At 41.1% G+C, this 22,788-nt stretch overlaps 1 protein-coding gene across 2 annotated transcripts in view; it reads left to right on the forward strand.

Annotated features, from left to right (window-relative positions):
- The first annotated feature begins 137 nt into the window (after positions 1 to 137).
- The window catches only part of znrf3 (zinc and ring finger 3), a 78,146-nt gene continuing 55,495 nt past the window's right edge, over positions 138 to 22,788 (forward strand). For both annotated transcript variants that reach the window (XM_032579466.1, XM_032579467.1), the window contains exon 1: positions 138 to 874. In XM_032579466.1, the coding sequence (XP_032435357.1) occupies positions 644 to 874 (231 nt within the window). In that variant the 5' untranslated portion in view covers positions 138 to 643. The remainder of the gene's footprint in view (positions 875 to 22,788) is intronic.

The raw sequence follows: 22,788 nt of genomic DNA on the forward strand, positions 1-22,788 counted from the left end.
AGGTGGCGCGGCGGATGGCGAGCACGTGAAACTGCGGGAGAGAGCAGCGCGTGAACGCCAGGGACCGAGACGTGGGGTCGAACACGCGGGATCTCCTTCACGTCCAGCTGGGGGAACTCAATTAACTCAAAAGTTATCGTGTAACCTGAAGTTCCTTCAAACAATAAAGGCCTCCTTTCAGGGCGAACAGAAAGTCCACGGTGCCTCCTTAACTGAGTGCTGGCACTTCAGAGTGGGGAGTGCAAAGGAGAGGGTCAGAAAGACTGGTGGGTGGGGATAAAGCCCTTTTGGGAGTGAGGGGGGGAAACAAACTAAAAAAGAAAAAAAGAAAAAATCACGTGTTTGGAGATCAAAGGAGATCCGCTTTGTAGAGGAGGAGGAGGAGGGTGAGAAAGAAAGAGGGAGGGAGACAGCGAGGCAGCGTTGAGGCAATGTAATTGACAAGGCTCGCAGTGGTGAAATAAACACGCTTCGGCGCAGGGGCTCAGCTTTTATTGCACAATCCCGACTCCCTTTTTTTTTCTTTTTTTTTTTTTTTTTGGAGGCATCGCCCGCAGCGACTATACCTGATTCCAATTACCTTCACCCGATTAATTAATCCGTGTGAAATTATGTCCCGATCGGCGCAGATCAAGCCGGCAAGATGATGATTTTCCCAAGGAGAGGCTCGGCTCGGGTGCCCGACTCGCTGGTCCCGGTGATCTGGCTGCTGGCCGCTTCTCTGGGCGCCGTTCTCGCCAAGGATACAGCCTTTGTGGAAGTGGTGCTGTTCGAGTCCAGTCCCAATGGGGATTATACTACCTACACGACTGGCTTGCAGGGACGGTTCTCCGAAGCTGGAGCCACTATCAGCGCGGAGGGGGAGATCGTTCAAGTACGTGTTTTTATTCTAAGCTCCTCGGCAGAACCGGGCGACACCAGAATCGGGCTGCAGTTTCACCAAGCTGCCCTCTATAAAACTTTTTTCCACAGTGGCTGTGGGGGAGCTGACAAGATATGGTGTGCGTGTGCGTGTGTGTGTGAGAGAGGATGATTCTAAAGCCTGCAAGCATATGCGGTCACAAGATGGCTCCTATCTTGTGGAATTCATTCACACGGAAAACATGCTCTTGCAAGTTATTTTGTTTGATAACTGGTGCGCACTTTTCAGTCATTTGCGCTGAAATAGTAGCGGAAGTTTTTTTGGTAACAAATCGCAGAGCGCTTTGAAAAGTTAGTAAACTTTCACCGAGCAGGTTTTGTGTGCGTTTGTGTGTGTGTGTGTGTGTGTGTGTGTGTGTACGTGTTTCGCAATAGCAGCAACACTACGCGTGTATTTATGCGCATGTTGGACTTTTTTGGATCACGTTCTAATGCAAATTTCCGCGTAAAATTGTTTTGCACACATGATCGCTACCAAGTTCCAAACATAAACCTTAATTTGTACTTTGCCAAATATAAAACGGCTTTATTCGCCCACATTAAACTTTTTTCTTTAGCTGTTGTTATATATAAAAAAGTAACTTTAATACAAATATGTAATATTTTATTTCCTGGACCCTAAACGCGTCAAGTGCACTTGGCCGGAGCTGCATGTGTTCGGATCAGGGGAGTTTGGGGGGAAAGATGGAGCTTTTCCTCGCTGCAAGGTGTTTATTTGAAGTTTTATGGGCTAATTCTTTCCTAATCTACTTGGCCACCGACTACAGGGCAGCACAGAGTTCTTTTCTTGTGCAGTGCCCGGGCTTCTAATGATCTTAAACTTGATAGAATCCTGAGGTGCACAGCTCCTTCAAATTCTTTTTTCCTCTTCCCCTTCATATTTCCAAGGCTCTTCTGGGTAATGCATATATTTAGTTGCCTTTAAAACCAGAACTGCAGTAAAGTTGATCTGCACTTACAAAATTATAGACACAAGTTCTCTTTTAGTTTAGGGTCAGTTCTCTGGAGATGAAACTCCAGACTGACTTGTTGCAGGGACGCTGCAGAATTAGAAGCTAAACATGCATTTTTGAATCATGTTTGTCTTTGTTGCATCATTTGAGGGATGCTGGGTTGTTGCATTGCTGCAAAGTGTCCACCATGACACATTTATCCTCCTCCTCTTTGCTCATCTACATCATTTGTACAACTCAGCATCTTCTAAATGCGTCCCTACAGTTTTGTTTATCTCCAAAGAGCCTTTGGCGTTAGGAGAAAGCCGATATGTGGTGATCAGAGGTGGGGATACACAGTGATGGTCACTCGGCGCCACTGCGTGACCGCACAGCCATGCCGGACTTCAGCTTTACATCAGAACCCGCATCTATTTAGGTTTCCTTTCTTTACAAACATAGCTGCTGACCACTTGGAGATGGCTTGGGCTGTAATGAGCGGCAGCCCGTCCAACGCAGAGCAACTGTCTTCTGTCTTAAATTTCTTGTACCTTGTATTCTGCCAAAGACTCGCCCCCCCCCCCCCCCCCTTTAGGTTTTTGAGCCGGAACTGGCAGTAAATGACAATCTGGAGAACATAATTTTTAAAGGGTATCGTGTTCTTTAGCGTTACAGAAACATTCCTGTAAAGTTTCTGGAAATCGTTGTGATGTTTTAAGAAATGGAATTATGTTAGACCAAATATTTAGGTAGTATTCAGTTATCAAGTGTGACCCCTCGGAACCATAACATTGGGTTTGTGGAGTATTTTGGTCTTCTTTTGCTGCTTGATCAGAACCCTGAGCAGGTATGGGTTCTAATAGACTACAGACGGAGTTGGGGGGATTAGAGAGTTGTGTTGGCTCTGTTCCTGAGTAAAGATCCAACCACAATCACCACATGTACTCTCCCAACTCTCCTTTTCGAATTCCCTGAAGTTAACACAGCCTCCGCTCTGCCTGAAGAGTGCGAAAAGTGGCACACGCCGCCGGGGCCAAAAATAATAAATTAAGTTAATTTGCTTTTGCTCTCTTTCAGAGGGTCGGGGTTGGGGAACACGATGATGTAGATTTGGCCCCGGTGCCAAAACCCCAGGCTTCTCCAGCCAGTCCCTACGTTGCCACAGCTCAACTCCATAAATCATATTAAAGCGTCAGTGTCTGCGTAGCAACAGGAGCTGAATGGCAACTTTGACTGAGCTTTGATTTATTTATTTATTTTTCAATAAAAACATGGTGGAACATTTCTAAATATAGATAGTTGTGTATGTATGTCGTCTCTTTTTGAAAAAAAAAAAAAACAGTTTAAAGCGCTTCTTTAGTGTCTTGGGAAATGAAGAAGCAGCAGTTTTGTGTCAAGCAATTAAATGGAGAAGCTTTAATTTAGGAAACTGGATGTTTGTTCATTTGATCCACTAAAAGTCTACTCAGCTTTTAATACTCTGCTTTCCAAATATATCCATTCATTGCATTTGATCTTGATTTGCATTTCTCACATTACTATCACAGGTGTCAATGTGTTTTATTGGGACTTTATGAGAGAGACGAACACAAAGCAGTTATTGATTTTGAAGCGGAAGGAAAATTATGCATGCTTTTCACAATTTTTATCAAATAAAAATTGTAGGCGTGCATTTGTGTTCAGCGACCCTGAATCAAAACTTTGTAAAAACATCTTTCACTACAGTTACCAACGCAAGTCTTGGGTTACCAGCTTTCCATATTTAAAAACTTCTTAAAGTCCCTGAACAACATTTTTCTTGCTCTCTTTTGGACTTAGGTCACGGCTTTGACTAGGCCGTTTAAACACAATAATGTGTTTTGATCATTGTAGCTCTGCTGTATGGTTAAAGTTGTCCTGCTTGTGTCCTTTCACAGCTCTTTTTCCTGTATTGCCCTTTAGCTAGCTCCATCCAGCTCCTTATCAACTCGCTGCAGAAAATGATGCATTCATGATGCTGCACACTGTGGATGGTTAGGGCCAGATTTGAGGTATGCAGGACTAATTGCTGTTCTGTCAGTGGATTCTCCTTCCTCAGATGTGGCTGTCTGCTGCTGCTTTTGATTGCTTCATTGCGTTTAAAGCTCGGTTTAGATGAACGGCCATGTGATGATTTGGAGTTGTCGCATCATTTTTCTGTTCCCAGGTGACTGACTGACTCTCTGAGATCTCCCAAACTTGAAATATTGTTTTATAACCTGATCCCGCTTTAAACTTCCCCACATCTTTCTCCCTGACTGGTCTGCTGTGCTCTTTGGTTTTCGTTTGTGAGACGTTCGTTTCTTAAACTATGTTCTTCTGTCCTCTGAGAGCTTCACAGAACAGCTGTATTTATGCTGAGATGAAATTACACACAATGTTTACAATTTCTTCTGGAGGAAAAGCTAGCTCCTCTGGATTTCATTTAGGGGCTTCAGGTTAAAAGGGGCAAATTCCATAAACACAAAATTCTTTATTGTCGTCTTCCTTCATTACAGTTATGCACCATTTTGTTTTGGTCTGTCACACTGAATCCTCATTGGATAGATTAGAAATTTGTGTAAGTTCAAAGGGTTTTTGCGAGACGCTGCATTTTCTCTAAACGCTGCATTTTCTTTAAAACACAAGTCATATTTAAGCGACAGTTGGATGATTTATGAAGTAGCTCTCTGAAAGGTTCCCAGTGGGGCTGAAGCTAACGATTATGAATATTCTAACGATTAACCGGATAAAACAAATGACACGTTAAGAAAATTTTTCATTTATCTTTTGAGCCTTTTTCATCCAATATTAAAAATACATTGAGAGATGCAAATGAATAAATATTTCAATTCCCTTTCAAATAAGAAAATGTTTTATTGCCTAAAATGCAGTAACGTAGCATTACTTCAGTGAATTTGAATTGAGTGAAGCTAAAACTATGCCACTTGAGGAGCTCTGGGTAAAACATTTACAGACAAGTGTTTTTCAGCTTAAATGCAAAATGTGTGTATATTTTATATAGTTGTGGCTCATTTTCTGCTCTGTGTTGGCTTGCATCAAATGGCCTTCTTTTGAGTTTGTATACTCCAGTTAACGATGAATCGATTACTAAATTATTTGACAATTATTTCAATATTCGCGATTGATCTGATTAATCGTTTCAGCCCTGGTACCCAGGACGGACGTTTCGCACTGCTTTAATCCTTCTTCTCGCTGCTCCTGATCCGTACCGCTTCACAGCGAAGCGCCATTTGCTGCTCATCATTCCTGCGCTCTTCATCACTGTGCCGCTCTGCCTGTCGCCTGGTGACCTGCAGATGCACGAGCTCACATCTGCCTCTGATTTCCAGCGGAGCCGTGCTTGTCGGCGTGCGACTGAAGAAGCCGGGACGTGGCAGGGGCACGCAGAACTCCAGATGGAACTCATAGCGTCGTCAGCCAGAACCAGAGGGAATAATGTGGCTTTTTCCTGACTTCCTGTCTGAGAGGACAGAGCATCCCTTGAATCCTGCTTCAAAAAAAAAGAAAAAAACAAAAGATCCGGCTCCACTTTTCTCAACTTCCCACGAGCGGTTTGACCTTTGAACTTGATCTCCTGATGCATCTGAAGTGCCTGCAGCCTTTTGTTTCCCACTGACTAAATGTTCAGGGGGGAAAGTGGTGGTTTTCAGTTGAGACAACGATGCGCTGGAATACTGGAGCTCCTACCTTGCAGTTGGCAGGGCTTGTGTCGCGCTGCATTTAGACTATAATGAGAGCTTTAGTGGTTTAAGGCATCCAGCGCGCGTTCTCACCGCAGCCTGGAAACCCCAAGAGGCTATAATGGGGCCCGGGCCCAGACAGTAGGTGCCCCGGTTCGGGGCCACTCCCAGCGCCAAAGCAACAGTAGCAGAGTACACAAACGCTGGTTTCGAAAGGTTGAAAGCGACGCTCCCTACTTTTTTCCAGTTATTGGCTTGGCGGTTGCAGCTGTATTTTAAGTGCTATCGTCTCTTAACCGCCACCCTGCTTCACTTTCATGTCTCAGCCAAAGTAATTTGAGGCTGCGTTTCTCCTCTTTTTGGAATAGAACAGACTAAACTGTTTTTCTCTTTCTCTTGCTTAACACCCCTCTCACCCCCCATCCTGCCCTTTCCTACACACCGTCTGGCCCCCAGTGTGGTATTTAAAATGTAGCCAAAAACTGTTACGCGTCCTAGACTGCAAGTGGATGATTTCAAGTAATGTTTACAAACCAATCAGCTAAGGCTAAGTAGTCTCTCAAACGAAGTTGAGTCCTTGGGAGCCTGTGTATGGAGGCTGTTTTACTGGCAAATGTTCCTATCTACTCCTTTATATCATTTCATGTTACTTAGGCAATGACAACAGGAAATGCTTATTTAATTTTTGGTTGAAGAAATTGTGTACTTCAACACGGTGAATTTTTTTTAAAAGGAATTATCTGGAGCATTTGCTGCCAAAACCTTAAGCTAGTAGCTGTTTGCACATTCACTTCACAGTTGAAGAGTTTCTTTTTGAAACTTTACTTGTCTGAAGGCAAAATAAGTTGAAATACATTTTCCAATTAAGATATTTTGATTTATAGTGACTGTCAGGGCACTACCAGACTGCTACACTTGTGTAATAAACTTCTGTGTATATATAAAAGACATATAGTGATATTTTGGCTTGAGTTGTTTCAATGAGAGGTACACAATGCACTAAGGTGTGGGCTAATTCCTCTGCTCTTCTTTGCTTTGTCTGCATACCCACGCCTGATTTCACTCTCTGCCAGCAGCAGGTTCTGCACAGTAACGACACAAACTGGGTGCAGAAACGATGTGACATAATCTAAAACTGCTTATGCTTATGGTATGACTGTTTAATATTACGTATGAAGCTATGGGTTTGGCTTACTAGAACATTTTCAATAACTGATCGTCACAGATGGATTTGTGTGTGTAACAGGTGCTTACTCTTGAGTCACCAAGTTATTTGCTTCAAGAATTATTTTTTTCATAAAGTAGCTAAACTTTTTCCAACAAGTTTCTAAGTTAAATTGAAAATAACAACAATGTAAGCGGGGAAAAAATTGGGAGTTAATACCAATCATGAATCTTCGAAATTGTCATTTATTTACTTGGGATAGCATTATGTAATGAGAAATAATTAATACACTCTCAAGAGCTGGAGTGTGGAACAATTAATGTTACAACAAGAATGTGAATATAAAAAGACATAAAAACTAAGAGACAAAGTGTCAAAAGTAAACAATAAAACATACCAAAAAGACATAAAATGCTCACTATATAATGGGAAGAGTACAGCAGTGTACATCATTGTCGATAGGAGTTGCTACAAACATCAGTGATCTGATTGTATCCACTAACAATTTGGGTTTTTTTTTTCATTTTTTTCTCCAAAGAGTTTTTGCAGCGCTAGTGGCTCGTATTTTTTGTGACAGTAGGCAGACAGGAAGGAGGGCAGACATGTGGCAAAAGTTGCCAGGACCGGGAGTCGAACCTGCGACGTCCGCGTCGAGGACTAAGGCCTCCAAACGTGGGGCGTGCTAACCCCCTGCGCCAACCCCCTGCGCCACCATAGCACGCCCCTATTTGGTTTATTTTTAAGTGAGGAAAAAAAAAAGAAATTTTAATTTTATTTTTTTTTAAACCAACTGAGAGGCAGTGGGTTGGCATTTCAGCGTTTTCTCCGTTTACTGGTGAAACTCTTTGAGAAAGATTAGAAAAGTGCAAACTCTTTTTCCTCCCCTGCCTCTGGCTCTTTTGATCTCGACTTCTACACCTGTGTCTCTGGGCCTCACTCTCTCCCCGTCTGAGGACAGATCTACCTAAAACGAGTGCGTGTTGGTACTGGTGGCCCCAGGAGCGACGGACTGACTGGCCGAGCTTTGATGTTGTCCGACCAGCTTTCTCTCCTCTCAGGGGACATATGCTCCCTCATGTCACTCCCCTTCTGATCCAACATTGATTATGTGTCCAAGTTTGTATGTCTGAGTGTCTTGTTTTGTCCCTCGACGCTTTTCTGATTAGGAAGCATTAGCCAGTTTGCCCAGAGGTTACACGTTTTTCTTGGGAAAGATGTTTGAGGAAAGTATCTAGGCGGGTGGAGAACTGTTTTATCTCTCTGTCTTTTGTTTTTTTCTCGGGTGGCTTTGAAAACTCGCTGACTGACCGGAGTCCTGAGTGGGATTTTGTTTTTTTTGCGCAACGCGTGGTGTGCCTTCCCTTCGTTTTATGAAACGGCGCTGAAAGGCACAGTCCATCCTGACATCCCACATTTTTATCCACTGACACACGGGGTCCGCAGAACAAAGGCTAAGGGGTCGAGGGTTATAAAATGACAATGCTTGTAGTAGCTCATCCAGGCAGAGGCATCCTTTTGTTGTTGGTTAGGAATGTGCTGACTAACTATGAAAGGCCACAATGCCAACTGCCTCCTTTGTTGAACGTTTTTATACCAATGGACTAGAAAGGTAGGTGGACAGAAGGACGGGTTTCCTGCTTAAATGTTTCTTGTTCTGCTTATTTTTAGATGTCAGTTGTCTCTCTGATCTTTGTTTTTATAAAAGGAGAGCGTGACTTATCAGAGATCTTCCTTACTTACCCAACTCCAAGAACACTGGGTTCTAAGTTCTGTCTTTGGTGTGCATCATTGCATATTGTGAAAGTCCATCCACAATGTTGCTGTTAATGCTGGTTTAATGTACAGGTTTTTGTGAAGAATATCACTTTGGTTTCCTATTGCGACTGGTTGTGCGTGCTTCTTTTTTCAGAGACAGTTCTTCTTTCATCTTTTCGTAAATGCATTCCTTCGCAGCTGTTGCAGAGGTCATTAACAGCATTCCAGTTGATTTCAGGTGAATGCTTCTGGCCCAAAATGCTAATATCTTCTCACATCCTAGACCCCCCTTCTGCCTTCTCCTTATGTGTGTCCGCCTGTAGGTACAGTGCTTTCCATAAGTTTTCATACCCCTTGAACTTTTTTGGTTTTTATGTAATTTTTTTTGCTTACAAACTAAAAAGGTGTGCTGTGCATTCATGTTCATCCCCCTTTTTAACTCTTAAAAAAATCAAATTGCCTTCACTCATATAATTACTAAATATAGTCTGCTTTCCACACTGTGAACATCTTGCAAATCAATGTTCCATCCATCATCCGAAAATGGAAAGACTATTGCACAGATGTGGCTGCCCATCGAAAATGACTGATGGGCCAATAAAGAAACAGCCAGGAGGCTTAAGGTAACTCTGGAGGAGTTGCAGGAGAAAACAACTGTTAGTTGTGTACTCTCAAAACCTATGGAAAAATGCCAAGAAGGCGGTGTACGTTGAAAGAAAGTCACTACTTGAAGTTTGCTAGAAGCCAAGTAGAGATGCAGCAAACATGTGGCAGAAACCAGTATGGGACATACAAAACGCCAGGTGTGGAGGTTAAGTAAAGGTAAACATCACTTTGAAGACATTCTCCCCAACATGAAACATGGTGTTTTGCAGCTCCATGGTGAGGGGAATCAAGAGGAGTTGGACTGTAGGAAATGCAGGAAAGGAATTGAAGAAAAACTGTTAAAGGTTGGAAGAAAAATATGAATCTGAAGTGAAGTTTCACTTTACGGCAGGAGAAAAACAGTCAGAGCTTCAATGGATCCTTTAAGCATATTTATGTGTTTAGAATGGTCCAGTCAAAGTTCAGCTATAAATCCAATTGTCAACTCTGACAAAACTTGAACATTGATGGTTGCAGATGTTCTCTGTCCAATCTGACTGAAATTCTGTTATAGAAATAAGACTGGACAAAACTGGAAACAACGTATTGACCCTTGGTGGTTGCATAGAAAAGCATGTGAATCTTTCACTCATACAAAAAAATCATGAACCATGTATATTCATTTATTATCCACTAATTTGATGTGGTTCATCAAATAAGAACCTTAGAAAATATTTGTGTGTGAAATGTGAGAAGACTTAAGTGGTATGAATATTTTCACAAAGTGCTAAAGCAGCAAAGAAGAACTAGCATAACATAATGAGGCCAGAGGCATGATGGATTGGACCTGCTTGGTCAGATGAGAACAAGCTGGGTTATCTCTGTATGCTTATTTTTCCTGCAGAGCGCTTTACTGTAAGTCTCCTGAGTAATGAGATATCGCTGCATCTATCGCGGCTCCTGCTCTGGCAATAAGAAAGTGGCCCAGATTTTCAATATAAAAAATGTCTTTTATATTGTTCCTGTATCAGGGGTACTGCTCAAAACACAGGGGACACATGGCTTTTTTTTATTTTTATAGGGTTTGTCTTTCCTGAAAACTATTTTAAAAAGTCAAATATGTTCTCTTTCTGCAGTTTCTGGACTGATGGTACAGTATAGGAAGAGTATCAAAACTCTTGAACTCTTCCTATACTTTCCTTCCCCTCTCTCTGTCAGCGGCCCTGGCCATGCCACCGCCACCGCTGCCGCCGCTTGCTCCGACTCCTGGACCCTGAACAGGGAGGGGCCTGTGTGGCTGGCTGAATAGCTTGCCGGGAGTCTTGCCGCTGGTGTAAACCACATGAATGCGCTGCCTGAGCAGATAGTATCAGTCGAGGCGGGGAGTCCTGGGAGGCCACGGTGCTCAGCGCAGTTCCGCGTGCTAACATCAAAGGCAGAACCAAAAGGGGGGGGGGGCGGCAGAGAAGCAGAGCGAGAAAAGAGAGAGTGAGAGAAAAAGGAGCAAAGGCTGGGCCAAACTCTTCAAAGGCCTCTATGACTAATGCCAGCGTTGATATGCGGAGCTGCAAATCTGAATGATGATGTAATTGCAGGCCTTCAAGTTAAATCCACTCCCATACAAATAAAGGTGGAGGTGTTGCTTATATGCAAGAAGACATACCCATCTAGTGTTTTTAGGCTTAAGGTCAGATAGTTGAACATATCGCTCTACTGCTACAGGCTTGCATTGTGACAGAAAACTTTGATTCTAGTGGACGTTTCCAAAGTACACATCAGCTGGAACAGCATAGTGTCTCTGCAATGTTTATATAGAGCTTCTGTTTGTGTTTGATAAAATGTGCACATCTACTTCCCCTGTAATGTGTGCTAAGCTAAGCGTGACCACAGATCTTTGCAAACCGCCTCCAGCAGGCTGATAACTCATAGTCGGCTTCCATGATGGCACAAAAAGGTGCTTCGTACCAGACGCTGTTTTGCTTTCAGTGCGCACAGCTAATAATCTGCTATTAGCTATTTGCATACCTTTGCACTTGTTTTTCTGATCCCTGTTTGATGATTGTGCTTCCTTTTTGATGTTTAACTGACAGTAAACACCTGCACAATCTTTTATTTGAAGTTCCTGTATCCTGGGTTGAATTTGGAAGCCAAAGCTTGCAGCACAAAGCCTTTGTTGCTAGTTGAAGAGATGAAGAGACCCCCTTGTTTCCAGCACAGTGAGACTGTAGCACTGGTCGGCAGGCGCAGGATCGTCTAACAGGTTGTTTTTCCTTTAAAGTGAGGAGACGGAACACAAATCATACGACAGACAGTTTCAAAGAACTGATTTTCTCAATTATAGTTGCTGCCATTTGCAAATGTAATTCCTAAATAACTAAAGTAAAAGTAAAAAACTTCCGCTTTGTACTTGTTAGAAATGTACCTGTCTACTCTACTGAAATTTCAGGAACTTTTTATTAAGTAGAAATTTTCTTTACATTGTATTACATTGTCATAGAAACATCATCAACCCCATTTTATTATAGTTGCCATATTTGAACCCTGATCAATCACCTCCTAGTAGATATTTATAAAACTACATAACTGCATTTCCTTACAGTAAACTAGAAAACTATTGGAATTATGTTGGAAAAAACTGACAATTTTATTTTTCTAACGTTGTGATACGAAAAATACTGAGGTTTTCAAAAATTTACTTGAATACCACCATAAGTCTGTCATCTTGTTGGCAAATGGAAATCTTACCTATGTTTGTGGCCATTACAAGTTTCATATATGTTTTTGTGTGTGTATTTGAGATTTATTGTTTTTTGCTAAATTTAGTGATGACAATAATATTAGTAAATATAGCAATGACTGTCATTTGCGATACATACATATTTTCCTATTTTGTGTCTTTCTCATCTGTGTTTCCATCACTATGTAACCTTTAGCATTTTGGGCAAAGTCGTTAGTGTCCAGTGTGAGATTCTGTCCAACTGACTTTATTTCAGATACACATGAAAAATACAAGTTCATATCACTTGGAATGTATTAGCCAACAACTATTAACCCCAAACAGTCTTTTGCAATATTAATATTACACACACTGATATTGCGATAATATGTTAATGATGTATTGTGCAGCCCTAGTACAAAATATCTTCCTGGTGCGAAACAGTGTAAAAATGCCAAAACAGAAAGCTCCATTTTGCACCTGGAGAAAGTCAGGGATGAAATTATTAAAAATGCAAAATTATAAAATTCCAAAAGGATGAAAAGACCAACATGTGTGGCAAAAAAGAAAGTCAGTCCAATTGTAATGCACAGTTTTGTGTAAAACTGTCCACAGAATCATAAGCATTGATTCTAAATATTTACATACATTTTTTTTGTAGAACTTTTTATCCATACTTTCCAGCCATGTATATCCTACAAAATATTTTGAGATACTGATAAAGCTCAAAGAATATCACTGAAGTAATCGGTGCTCCCAAAAAAACATTTTGACTTTTCTCTAGACTTTGATCAGTTTGCCTAATCAATTTGACATTTTCCGTCTAATGTATTGCCTTCTTGTACTTAATCATAGCATAATTCATTTCCACCTTCTATACCCTCATGAAAAGGTCAGGACAATATCTCCTGTCCAGCTGTGGCCATTTCTTTGTCCTTGCACTCCATCTGTTCATATTACTTTATTGCCCATTACAGCAGGTCACTAAGTTGAGTGACAACAGGAAGCAGTGATCACATTTTTATGGGGGGTACATATACGGTGCACTTCATCATTTGTGTCGCACTACTTCCAATTTGACACACCTCGCATTTATCCAGGTCCATTCCTCTGTCGCATGTCTCTGTAGGAGCAGCACTTTTCATTCTTGGCTGTTTTTGAAGAGGCTAAGTTATTCTGGGGTGATTCCATGGGCAGTTTGTCCAAACACACTTGGCTCTCTAATGACAAGTTGTCCCTTGACATGCCAGGGAATGTAGCTTCTCAGAATGCTGCTTTGTGAGGAAGTAGAGATGGGTTTTGAGATGACGGGAATAACAGAAAAAGATGAGCCAGTTCAGAGCCGTCGCTATTCTGTCTGCATCCCACAGGCATGTGCCAAAGTCCAACTGTCACCCCGGGGTGACATGCATCCCGCAGGCATGTCGAAGTAAACATCTCTGAGTATGTGGCGCTGACATTTGGACAGTGGCCTCATCATATACACTTGGAAGGAACATTTTATCCTTCACCAAATATATGTTCAGACTAGATTTATCCAGAAGACATATTTTCTTTCCTAAAGTTAGCCTTTGGTTTACTTCTAGGGATATTTATTTGTTTACAGTTCTAACCTAAGCTAACTTTTGATTTTAGATGACACATTTTAGGACATTTCAATCTTTTAATTGTGGTTTTAATTTAGCTTCTTCTGAAGGCAGCATTTAGACATCTTCAGATGGTCTTTGTCATTTCTTGAAGGAACCTGTAACTAGTTACCTGTAACCTGTTTCAATGGACCGTAAAATTGTGCAAATTGGAATTCCAAAAAGAAATTAGCTTAATGAAAACATTATTTTAAAAAAACTGACATTTTTCACTAAGTTTTTGCTGTAGGATGAGGTTGGTTTCGGGTGTATTAAAATGAGTTTATTTTTGCCAAAGTGCAATGGAAAAACCTTTCTTTTCTATCATACGAGTCATGTGATCAACAAGCAGACATTACTATTGACAGAAAAGACAAAGATGATGTCAGAAAGTGGTAGGACGATGATGGTGCAGCATGTTTTTAAATGACTTACTGTGTGACCAAACCTATTCATGTGTGATTTTGTTTCTTATTTAATGGAAACACCGCAATTGCAGAATTGTGTTTTTTCAGCATCAGTGGAATATCGACCAAGTTCTGCATGCATTTGTAAAGCAACATGGCTACTGTTGCACCTTGAACCCTCAAAACAAGGTGGATATGGATCCATATGAATGATTTGGCTGGTGTCGTGGCTCGAGAATGTGATGTCGTATTACACAAGCTGTGATATTTAAATAAAATAACGCATTGGGAAGGATACAGTTCACCAGGTGCATAAATGTCCATCAATTGCCCATATGGGACAGATCACACTTCAATCCACTGTACATTTTAGCTGCAGGTAGAGTTTATGCTTGAAATCATAAAACAAAATCAAATATACAGTAGGTGTCAACATTGTGTGGTCTGTGGTCGAACGTCTATATGATTTGATACAGTTTGAATTGAAAATATTTATTGATGCATGTTATATACATAACAGGTTTTACCAGCTAGAATCAGAGAGATATTCAGCATGCGTTTATGTGTCAAACTCTTTAAGTTTACTCCAGTGAAATATTCTCCGATTCCCATGGAGGTTCTTTAACGTTGGCCTTATCTATAAAAGTGCACACCTGAGTGGGATACAGTCACCTCTATTAAATCATGCAAGGCCTGAGACCGTGTAAAGACAGATTTCTCTTTGAGGCAATACTGTTTTATGAAAGACTGACTTTAAAGTAAAACATTACTGCTATCTTTGGCAAAAATGTAGGAGGGAAGTAAACATCCAGAGATATGAAAAAAGTAAAAAAAGGCATTTCTAGTATCTATATTCACTGGGCATATTGTTGTTTGTCATCATTAGCTCAGTTTTTAGCATTTTTCAAGAAAACCCATCCCAATTTCAGAAGCTGCCATTGCCACGCTTCAAGTTACAGGTGGAAGCATTTACCACTCCAGTCAATTAAAATGACTAATGCTCAGTAGAATAAAGCAAAGTCTAAAACCTATAACATCAGTTAGAATGTATAAAAAGGAACAAACATTGAATTTTAAGGATTAGTTAAAATGATGCTGTGGAAAACGGAAATAACTTGACCCTCCCCCTTAAACACCAAGGCATATTGATTGTCCAAAGCTCTAAATGTGGGTATTGGCCATTTCTTCCAGTTAGCCTGTGCATTTCCACTTCATTACAACCAGGTGATGGATGTTTATTAGAAGACTCATTTTGTTGCACTACAGAGGGACGTTCTGATTTTCTCCATCTTTTTTCCCCACACAACTACAACACAAAACCCACTGTGAGGTCCCGTGCCTTAAAGTTTTGGATTGTCCACTTCATGTTTACTGGTCTTAGTTTGAGGTGCCTCGATCGTCTTCAAGTTGCTTTTTCCTAGGTGCATCATGTTGTAGTCTGCAGTGTGCAGATCTTTGCCATTATGAGAGTTTTTAGAGTCATTGCTTATTCTGCAGATGTGGTCCAACCACTGCACTGTGTGTTCCTTGATTTGTACTTTAATAGCTGGTTTTAGTTGGCATCACATTCTCTGATGGTGTTTGTCTGTTTTAGGTCTTGTAGAGACAAACTTGTCTCATCTGTTTGAAAAACCTCAAGTTTGTTCAAATCTTGTTGGCAAATGGCCCATGCCTTGACTCCATAGACAAGGCTGGACAAACAACATTGGTCTCTGAGGAGGTTTAGGATTCCTTCTTGGTGTACCATTGGACGGATGCGAACACCAAAGCCCAAGAACCAGCTCAGCAGTGGATTTTCACTTCTGAAGCCTTCTTTTTCTCTGTTAACATTGAGCAGAGGTATTTTAACTTCCACTCCTGTTACATCGGAACTCTTCAGGTGAATAACGATGAATAAAAATCCTGTATTATTAACAAATGTCTATGCTGGTTTTAAAATAGAATGGTGCTGATGATATCTACAAGATACCTGTAGCCTGGACAACAACTTATTACAGAATTTTTAAATTTCCTTTTAAAATCTCTGCAGCTGCTTCATGTAGAAGTGTTCCTTTTGATATGAAAATATTTGCACCACCAACTCTGGTGCTTTAACTTTAGGGTTGTGCAGTTTTCTAGACTCTAATATATGAAACAGAATTGAACCATATTGTCTTTCAACCAAACTGATGAAACATCTTCATAGTTTTTGCTCATACTGACAACATATTTCCTCTGTCACCATCAGCTTGAAATTTAGTAATCACTCCATTTTATTTCAAATACCTTCTACTAAAAATGTGGTCTGTGTTTGTTCTGATAGTCTTATATATGAATTTCTCATCATGCCCTCCGCTCCTCTGAGGTTTTCCGGCATTGCTGCTTCTAAGTGATAAGAGGATGGTGACAATTTTACAGTAGGCTAACTGGCAAGATTCAGTCATGCTTTTTTTTATTACATCCTCCATCCTAAAGGAAGAGGTTATGACTTTTCCTTTGGCAACCACTTCTGTAGTTGGCTTTTCTGCAACATTGCTTCAAGCTAAGCTCACGGACAGAGGATTTGGTAATGTACTGATGCATGCGTTCATCGTAATTATTGTTTTGCAGAAGCCGAGGTTTGTATTGCCCTGGCAACGAGAGAGGCTCAGAATTTAAATTAGAGTTTGTAGTGTTTTGGACAAAGTTCTTGGTTGGTCTGAGTCTTGTACCAAAACTTTTAAGTTGTGTGTTAACCTGAAAGGATGGATAATCCTGCAGCTTTCTGTAAAATCTTCTCCGTAAGATTACAGGTTCATCTATTTGCTCGTCATTTCCCTTCCTCTCTTTCATGAGTTGCTTTTTTTGTTCTCTCTGTTCAGTCCAGGAGGGGAAGGGGGAGGGTGTATAAATGTGAGACCACACATGCTGTGTCAATGTTTGCTGGAATAATTAGAGACAATGTGGGCCAATAACAGGAGGAGTGCAGTAACCTGAACTCACTTTGTTCTGCCCCGACAGCAACACAAAAGCCATTCAGAGTCCCGCGGATCGGCAGGCTCAGAACGGGAACAACTGCAGTTTTCCGCTCGGCCGCAGTGCACAGCTCCGAGGATCAGCGAGAAAACAGACCGGTTTCCAGGGACTTTGCTTCCTGTGCCAGCGCAAAGTGACGCTGATGTCACTCTAAAGGCTTTTTAAGCACAGCCTGTAAATCCCTGCCACCAACCTCATCCCAAATAAAAAAAAAAGAAGTAAAAAACAAAACCCTACCCCTTGTCACCCTTCCCAGTCATCCAACACATGTCCCTGGCTTAGAGGGCCCTCTTTAACTAGAGGATATCCGGCTGCCTGGTATGCAAAGAGCCTGTGGATTCCTGACACGAGTGCTAGAGCTGGACTCAGAGGTGACTTTCAGCATGGCCAAACAACTGTTGGATTAGTGGGACACTTTAAGTTGATTCTGAGCCAATGGGAGGCAGCAAGGCCCAGAGCGGGGCATGCTCTATTTTAATGCTGGATTGAAAGCATCGCTATTTATTTACATCTAAACATGGCAGTGTACAAGATGCAGTTAAACAGCAATCACAGCCAAGAGGGGAAATTTTAATGTCTAAATGAACTTAAAGAAAAAAATCTTTAAAATTGAGCAGATTTCTGATCAGTCTATGTTAAGTACCAAGCTCATGCCGTGAAGTGGACCAACTGGTTCGTCCCAGCGGTGTCCATGTTGGAAAGGGGACACCGCTATGGGATGCATACATCCCCTGGAGGTCGCGGGTGTCATTGTGGCACCTGTCCCCACCACTCTCAGCTCGTGTCAGCAGCTCAGATTTATTTACATTTTCCTTTTTTCAGTTTGTTCCGGTGCACTGTCAGCTGGAAGCAATGGCAGATTGGATTGTTCGATCTCTATTCTTGTCAGATGGATAGTGGCTCTGTTTTATTTTTTTGTTGTTAATCCTAAATTATGATTGATTGTTCAAACTTCTACAACAACAGTCAGGATTTCAGATTTCACAACAGGGTTTCTGTATCGTCTGAAGACAATTGATTTAGAAATGTAGCTTTTGCTTCCACTCTTGTCTTCTTTTTTTTTCTACCTGCTTTTTCTTCAGTTTCTCCATCCGTCTCCTCCTCCTACCATTCCTCTGCGCTGAGGTACTCATGGCTGGCAATGTGTTCCTCATCACAGCTTGTGTTTCCTCTTATCTATAGCCCTTTTATCAGCGGCCGCCACACATGCCCAAAAGAAAAGGAGGGGAGGGAGATCCTGGAGGGCGGCTGATATTATCAGCAGGTGGAGATTTCTGAACTGGAGTTCAGGGGCCCAGAGCAGCCAAAGGAGGGCCCGGCCGAAAAGGGTACAAATTAAAGCCGACACAAATTTCTAAATCATCCAAGTATCTTTTTCTTGTGATAGTAGTAGTCTTTTGTATAACATTTCCAGTACTACACTTTCATTTATGATTGAGAAATTAGTATTTTATGTTGCGTGTACAGTGGCGCAGTGGGTAGAGCTGTTGCCTTGCAGCAAGTAGGGTTCGATGGGTTCGATTCCCGGCCCGGGGTCTTTCTGCACGGAGTTTGCATGTTCTCCCTGTGCATGCGTGGGTTCTCTTCAGGTTCTCCGGCTTCCTCCCACAGTCCAAAAACATGACTGTCAGGTAATTGGTCTCTCTAAATTCTCCCTAGGTGTGAGTGTGTGTGCGCATGGTTGTGTGTCCTGTCTGTCTCTGTGTTGCCCTGTGACAGACTGGCGACCTGTCCCGGGTGTACCCGGAAGGTTAGCTGGAGATATTCACCAGCACCTCCCGACCCCTCTAAGGGACAAGAGTGTAAGAAAATGGATGGATGGATGGGATATTTTATGTTGCAGTTTTAATTTTTTTGTCTGACTTTTCAGATTTATTATTTATCATTATTAGTAGCAGTGCTTTGTTTAAAAATGAAACCAAATGAATTTCAGTATCAAAACAGAGAAATAAGATGTTTGAAAGCAAAATGCAAACTGTCTATTTTTACGTTAAAAATAAATCAAAGAGCTTAAGATTAAGATTCCTGTGTCTCCAGAGTAAAAAACTTCTACAGAGTCTATATTGAAACAAAATAATTTTACGTGTAATGCATATCTATTGTATTAAAATTATTTTCACTTATACAATTAATATGCACTGGGGAAAACCTTTTTGTAACTAACAAAACGATCAACAGATAAAGAAGGGAGAGCAGGGATGAAGGGATTGAGCGGTGAGCAAACTAAAACACAGCCTCACAAAAGCCTAAAACGATATCGCTGGTGGATATCTGGATGCTTGGGATGCCTTGGATGGCTGCTTGTACACTTTTGGCTTTGTCTTTGTGGGGATGAATAGAGGCCTCTGTGGTAGTGTTGACAGGTTTCTCCAGGCTGAGACCTGACTGGCTGGCAGACTAAGGTGCTGGAGCTCTGGAGACTTCATCTCTCCCATAGGGGCAGAAGCCTGACAGGGGATGCTGGTCATCATGGTTCTCCCTACAAAAGGCTCTCTATTCTCAGTTCTTATTATTGTGACATACTTGTTACACTAATACACACGGGTCTAGATGACAGCTGAGAGTCCACAGGACCAGTTGTATTCTCCATTGTGTTTTTACATGGATATATTGAGAGATCAGTAATAGGTACTGGTAAATATTTTTATAATTTCTTACCTTGTTGTAAACCTGCCAAAATAAGCAGTGTCCTGAAAATGTGCCTGGGTGCAGCATCTATGCTGGTGGTGTAGGTCAGGGTACTGATTAAGTTTTCAGACAGACTGTACGACTTCTACAGTTTTGAAATGTTTGCTTCGATCTTGTGTTTGGCAGAATCCTGCCTGTGAATCAAAACCGTGAAACTCGATGTAGCATGTCTTTAACAACATTGTAGCTTTACATGGATAGTCAAATTATAGTAAAAGGTAGAGTGCACTGAACCTCCCTTGGATATTGTTGACATTCTGCTAATTTTTTCCACATATTATAGATTCGGTTCACTTACAGATCATAACATCTAATTAATACATTTTGTATGCCATTATTTGTTTTTGTACACTTTGAACTGTCTTGTTGCTGAAATGTGCAATACAAATAAAGTTGACTTGAGTTGGGTTCTGGATCATGAGTGATGGTGAGATGAAAATTTGGATTTATAGACAGCTTGGGGCGTTGTCTGCAGTAAAGCAGTTTCTTACCAGCCCGGTAAAATGAGATCCTGAATTGAAACAGTCAAAATCAGCTTCCTCTGCAATAAAGATGAGGTGAGGAACTTTTTCCATAGGGAAATTCAGGTTAGAGCCTCTGGTTCTCCACCTAAAAATGAGTTTTAAGGGGGTGGTTTGGTCATCTGATTATTCCTCTCTTTGGAAGTTTTCTTCCAAAGAGAGCAGAACCAGAACTTTAAGTTTTTCTTCTATACCACAGACATATTATGATCTTAAAGAATAAGTTAGCAATTGTAGCTTGTTTTCCTTCTGAACTACTTATTTTCTCAAACTAACGTCAGATAAGTTGAAGATGGTGGATGGCTGGTCTTAGTCAGGCTGGACAATAACTCAGTAACAATATATCAATAATGTGATAGACATGTCAATATTAATAACAATACAGCCAATAAAATGTTCAATAATTCCACTGAACCGCACAGCATTCTGGGGGATGTAGGCAGATGGAAAGGCATTAACAGTTCCACCTCTCACAGACAGATAATCAAGGTTAGTAGCATCAACTAACTCACTCACTCTTTGGTTACCTAGCAACTGCCTGTTGAGTAACTTGCGCAGCAGCAGTGTAAGGTTTAGTCACCGTGCCTCATAACTGCTTAAAAATAAAAAAAATTGTGAAGTGAAAACAGGAAAGGTCACGGCACATTTTGACAGTATTTCAGATATTTATAGCAAAAAACTAATCAATATTGACTGATGTGATATGCTTATATTGTGACATGCTTTTCAGCCATTTCATCCAGTCCTAGTTTTATGTTTTCCAACTGTTTTTCAACAGCCATATGATTCACCAGTTCAGATCGAGTAACATTATCCATAGGAAAGATGGTTATATTGTTTCAGTATTTGAAGGCAAAAAGACAGAAAAAATGTACTGAATTTCAGCATCACGCAAATCCGGCTGCAGCTGACTTTCCAACAAAAATTTCCACAATGGTCATCAGAAGAGCATCATCCTGCTCTAGTACCACATTGATAGCCAAGAGAAACTGCTTGGCTCAAGCGTCAGCAGACTCATGGGGGCCTGAATGGCCAAGGCCGAGTCTAGTTAACAAGATGCAGAGGACCCATATACAGTCTAAGCGGAGCATTGGGCCTTCACACGTGATGCATGAAGAGCAAGCGCTCTCCCAGGCCCTTCACATGCCCTTGCGGTCTGTCCCAACTGCCCATCTTGAAGAGTCACAGAGCCTCTTTGATCTGAATGCTATCCTCCCAGCTGGAAAGCCATTGGGGTGCAAGCAGCCCTTCTGGTCTCCCGTTTCAAGTCACACATTCTTTCCTAAGGACCCAGAGGTCCTGACCCATAGCTGTAGTGGAATTTCATATGCAAAAATAGGCCAGACTTACCACGCTGTCTGAATGTCCACTCATTCTCTTTTTAGTATGCATTATCATGGGATGTATAGAAGTAGGTATCATACTTGGTGTCAAGTCACAATGAGAGGGGTCAGAGTTGAAAAGGCCTCTCATTGATCCTTTGTCTTTGCCTTTTCTTCTCATATTTATTTACCAGGTCCAGTTTTAAAAAATGGGGAAAAACAAACATTTTATGGATGTTCTCCAAACTCTTTTTTTTGTGATTTGGCCAATTTTGACCTTTTAATAACTGATATTAGAATATATGAGAACAAAATTTAAGTTCTGAGAGCTGTTACTATTAATATATATTGGAAATAGAAGCAACACCATGCCATTTTTGAAAACAGCCATTTATTTTAAAATAAAGAGAAAAAAATACAGAATTTAGTATCCCATAGTTGGGATTAATATGCTTAGCTTGGTTAATATTACTAAAACAGTAGCTACTTGTATATTTCTTGAACAACTAGTTTTTTTATTTTTTTTTATTTTTTTATCATTTGTTCAAAACTTTTAATTTCATTTTCGAAGATGCCCTGGCTAAATATTGTCACCAGAGTCAGGTGATGAAGCTGGAAATTTGCAAATTTTCTCAACTGTAGGTGTTTCAGCTCAAGGCAGAATCTTAAGGGACAAAAATACTGCAACTATTGTCTTCATTCAACATAAAATTGAATGAAATCTCAGTACGAACTGCCCATTTGTCACTTGTTTTATGTTTTGCTTTTTTTGCCAGACGAATTCAGTTATATTTTGATGCATATTGCACTGTTACATATTCTTGAACATCTATGTTTAGGCCTTTCAGAGGATTTGGTTGAACTTTTTTTTTTCTGACTTATTTTAGTGTGGTTTTTGTCTTGACATTTAATTCTTGAAAAAAGATCAACACCTGTTATGTCAAAAGTTGAGCAAATTCTTGGGATGAATGAGCCTCCAAATATCTCTAAATGTATGTAGGGAACAGATAGTCTTCAGCTGAAAATTTTCAACTTAACATTGGAAGTTTGGAAATTGAGGCTAAAGAAAGTTCCTGTTTTCTCAACTGTGAAACAGCCCGCTCTTTTTAGATGTTGCTCATTACCTTTTCAAAGCGCACCATGGTCGTTCCTAACAGGAAATGCTCGTGTGTGTTTTTGTATGAAGTAGGTTTGAAGTTTAACTCTTGAGCGGCAGTTATCCCCAGGGTCTGCCTTTTCCCCAACCCTCTGCTCTCCTTCTCTTCTGCTTTCCTCTCGTCTCTCGTTCGGTCTCCGCCGACTCCTACCTCTGGCAGCGCAGCCAGTGAGAACGGGAGGAACAATACTGCATTTGTGCACCGCTCTGCACTTGGCCTGCTGCTAAACAAATGTTCGGAGGAATTCTAGTGGCTGGTCTTGCCCCTGAGCCCAGGCTTATCCCACAGTGACTTCATAA

This window comes from Xiphophorus hellerii, chromosome 12 (assembly GCF_003331165.1).
Source record: "Xiphophorus hellerii strain 12219 chromosome 12, Xiphophorus_hellerii-4.1, whole genome shotgun sequence".
NCBI lineage: Eukaryota > Metazoa > Chordata > Actinopteri > Cyprinodontiformes > Poeciliidae > Xiphophorus > Xiphophorus hellerii.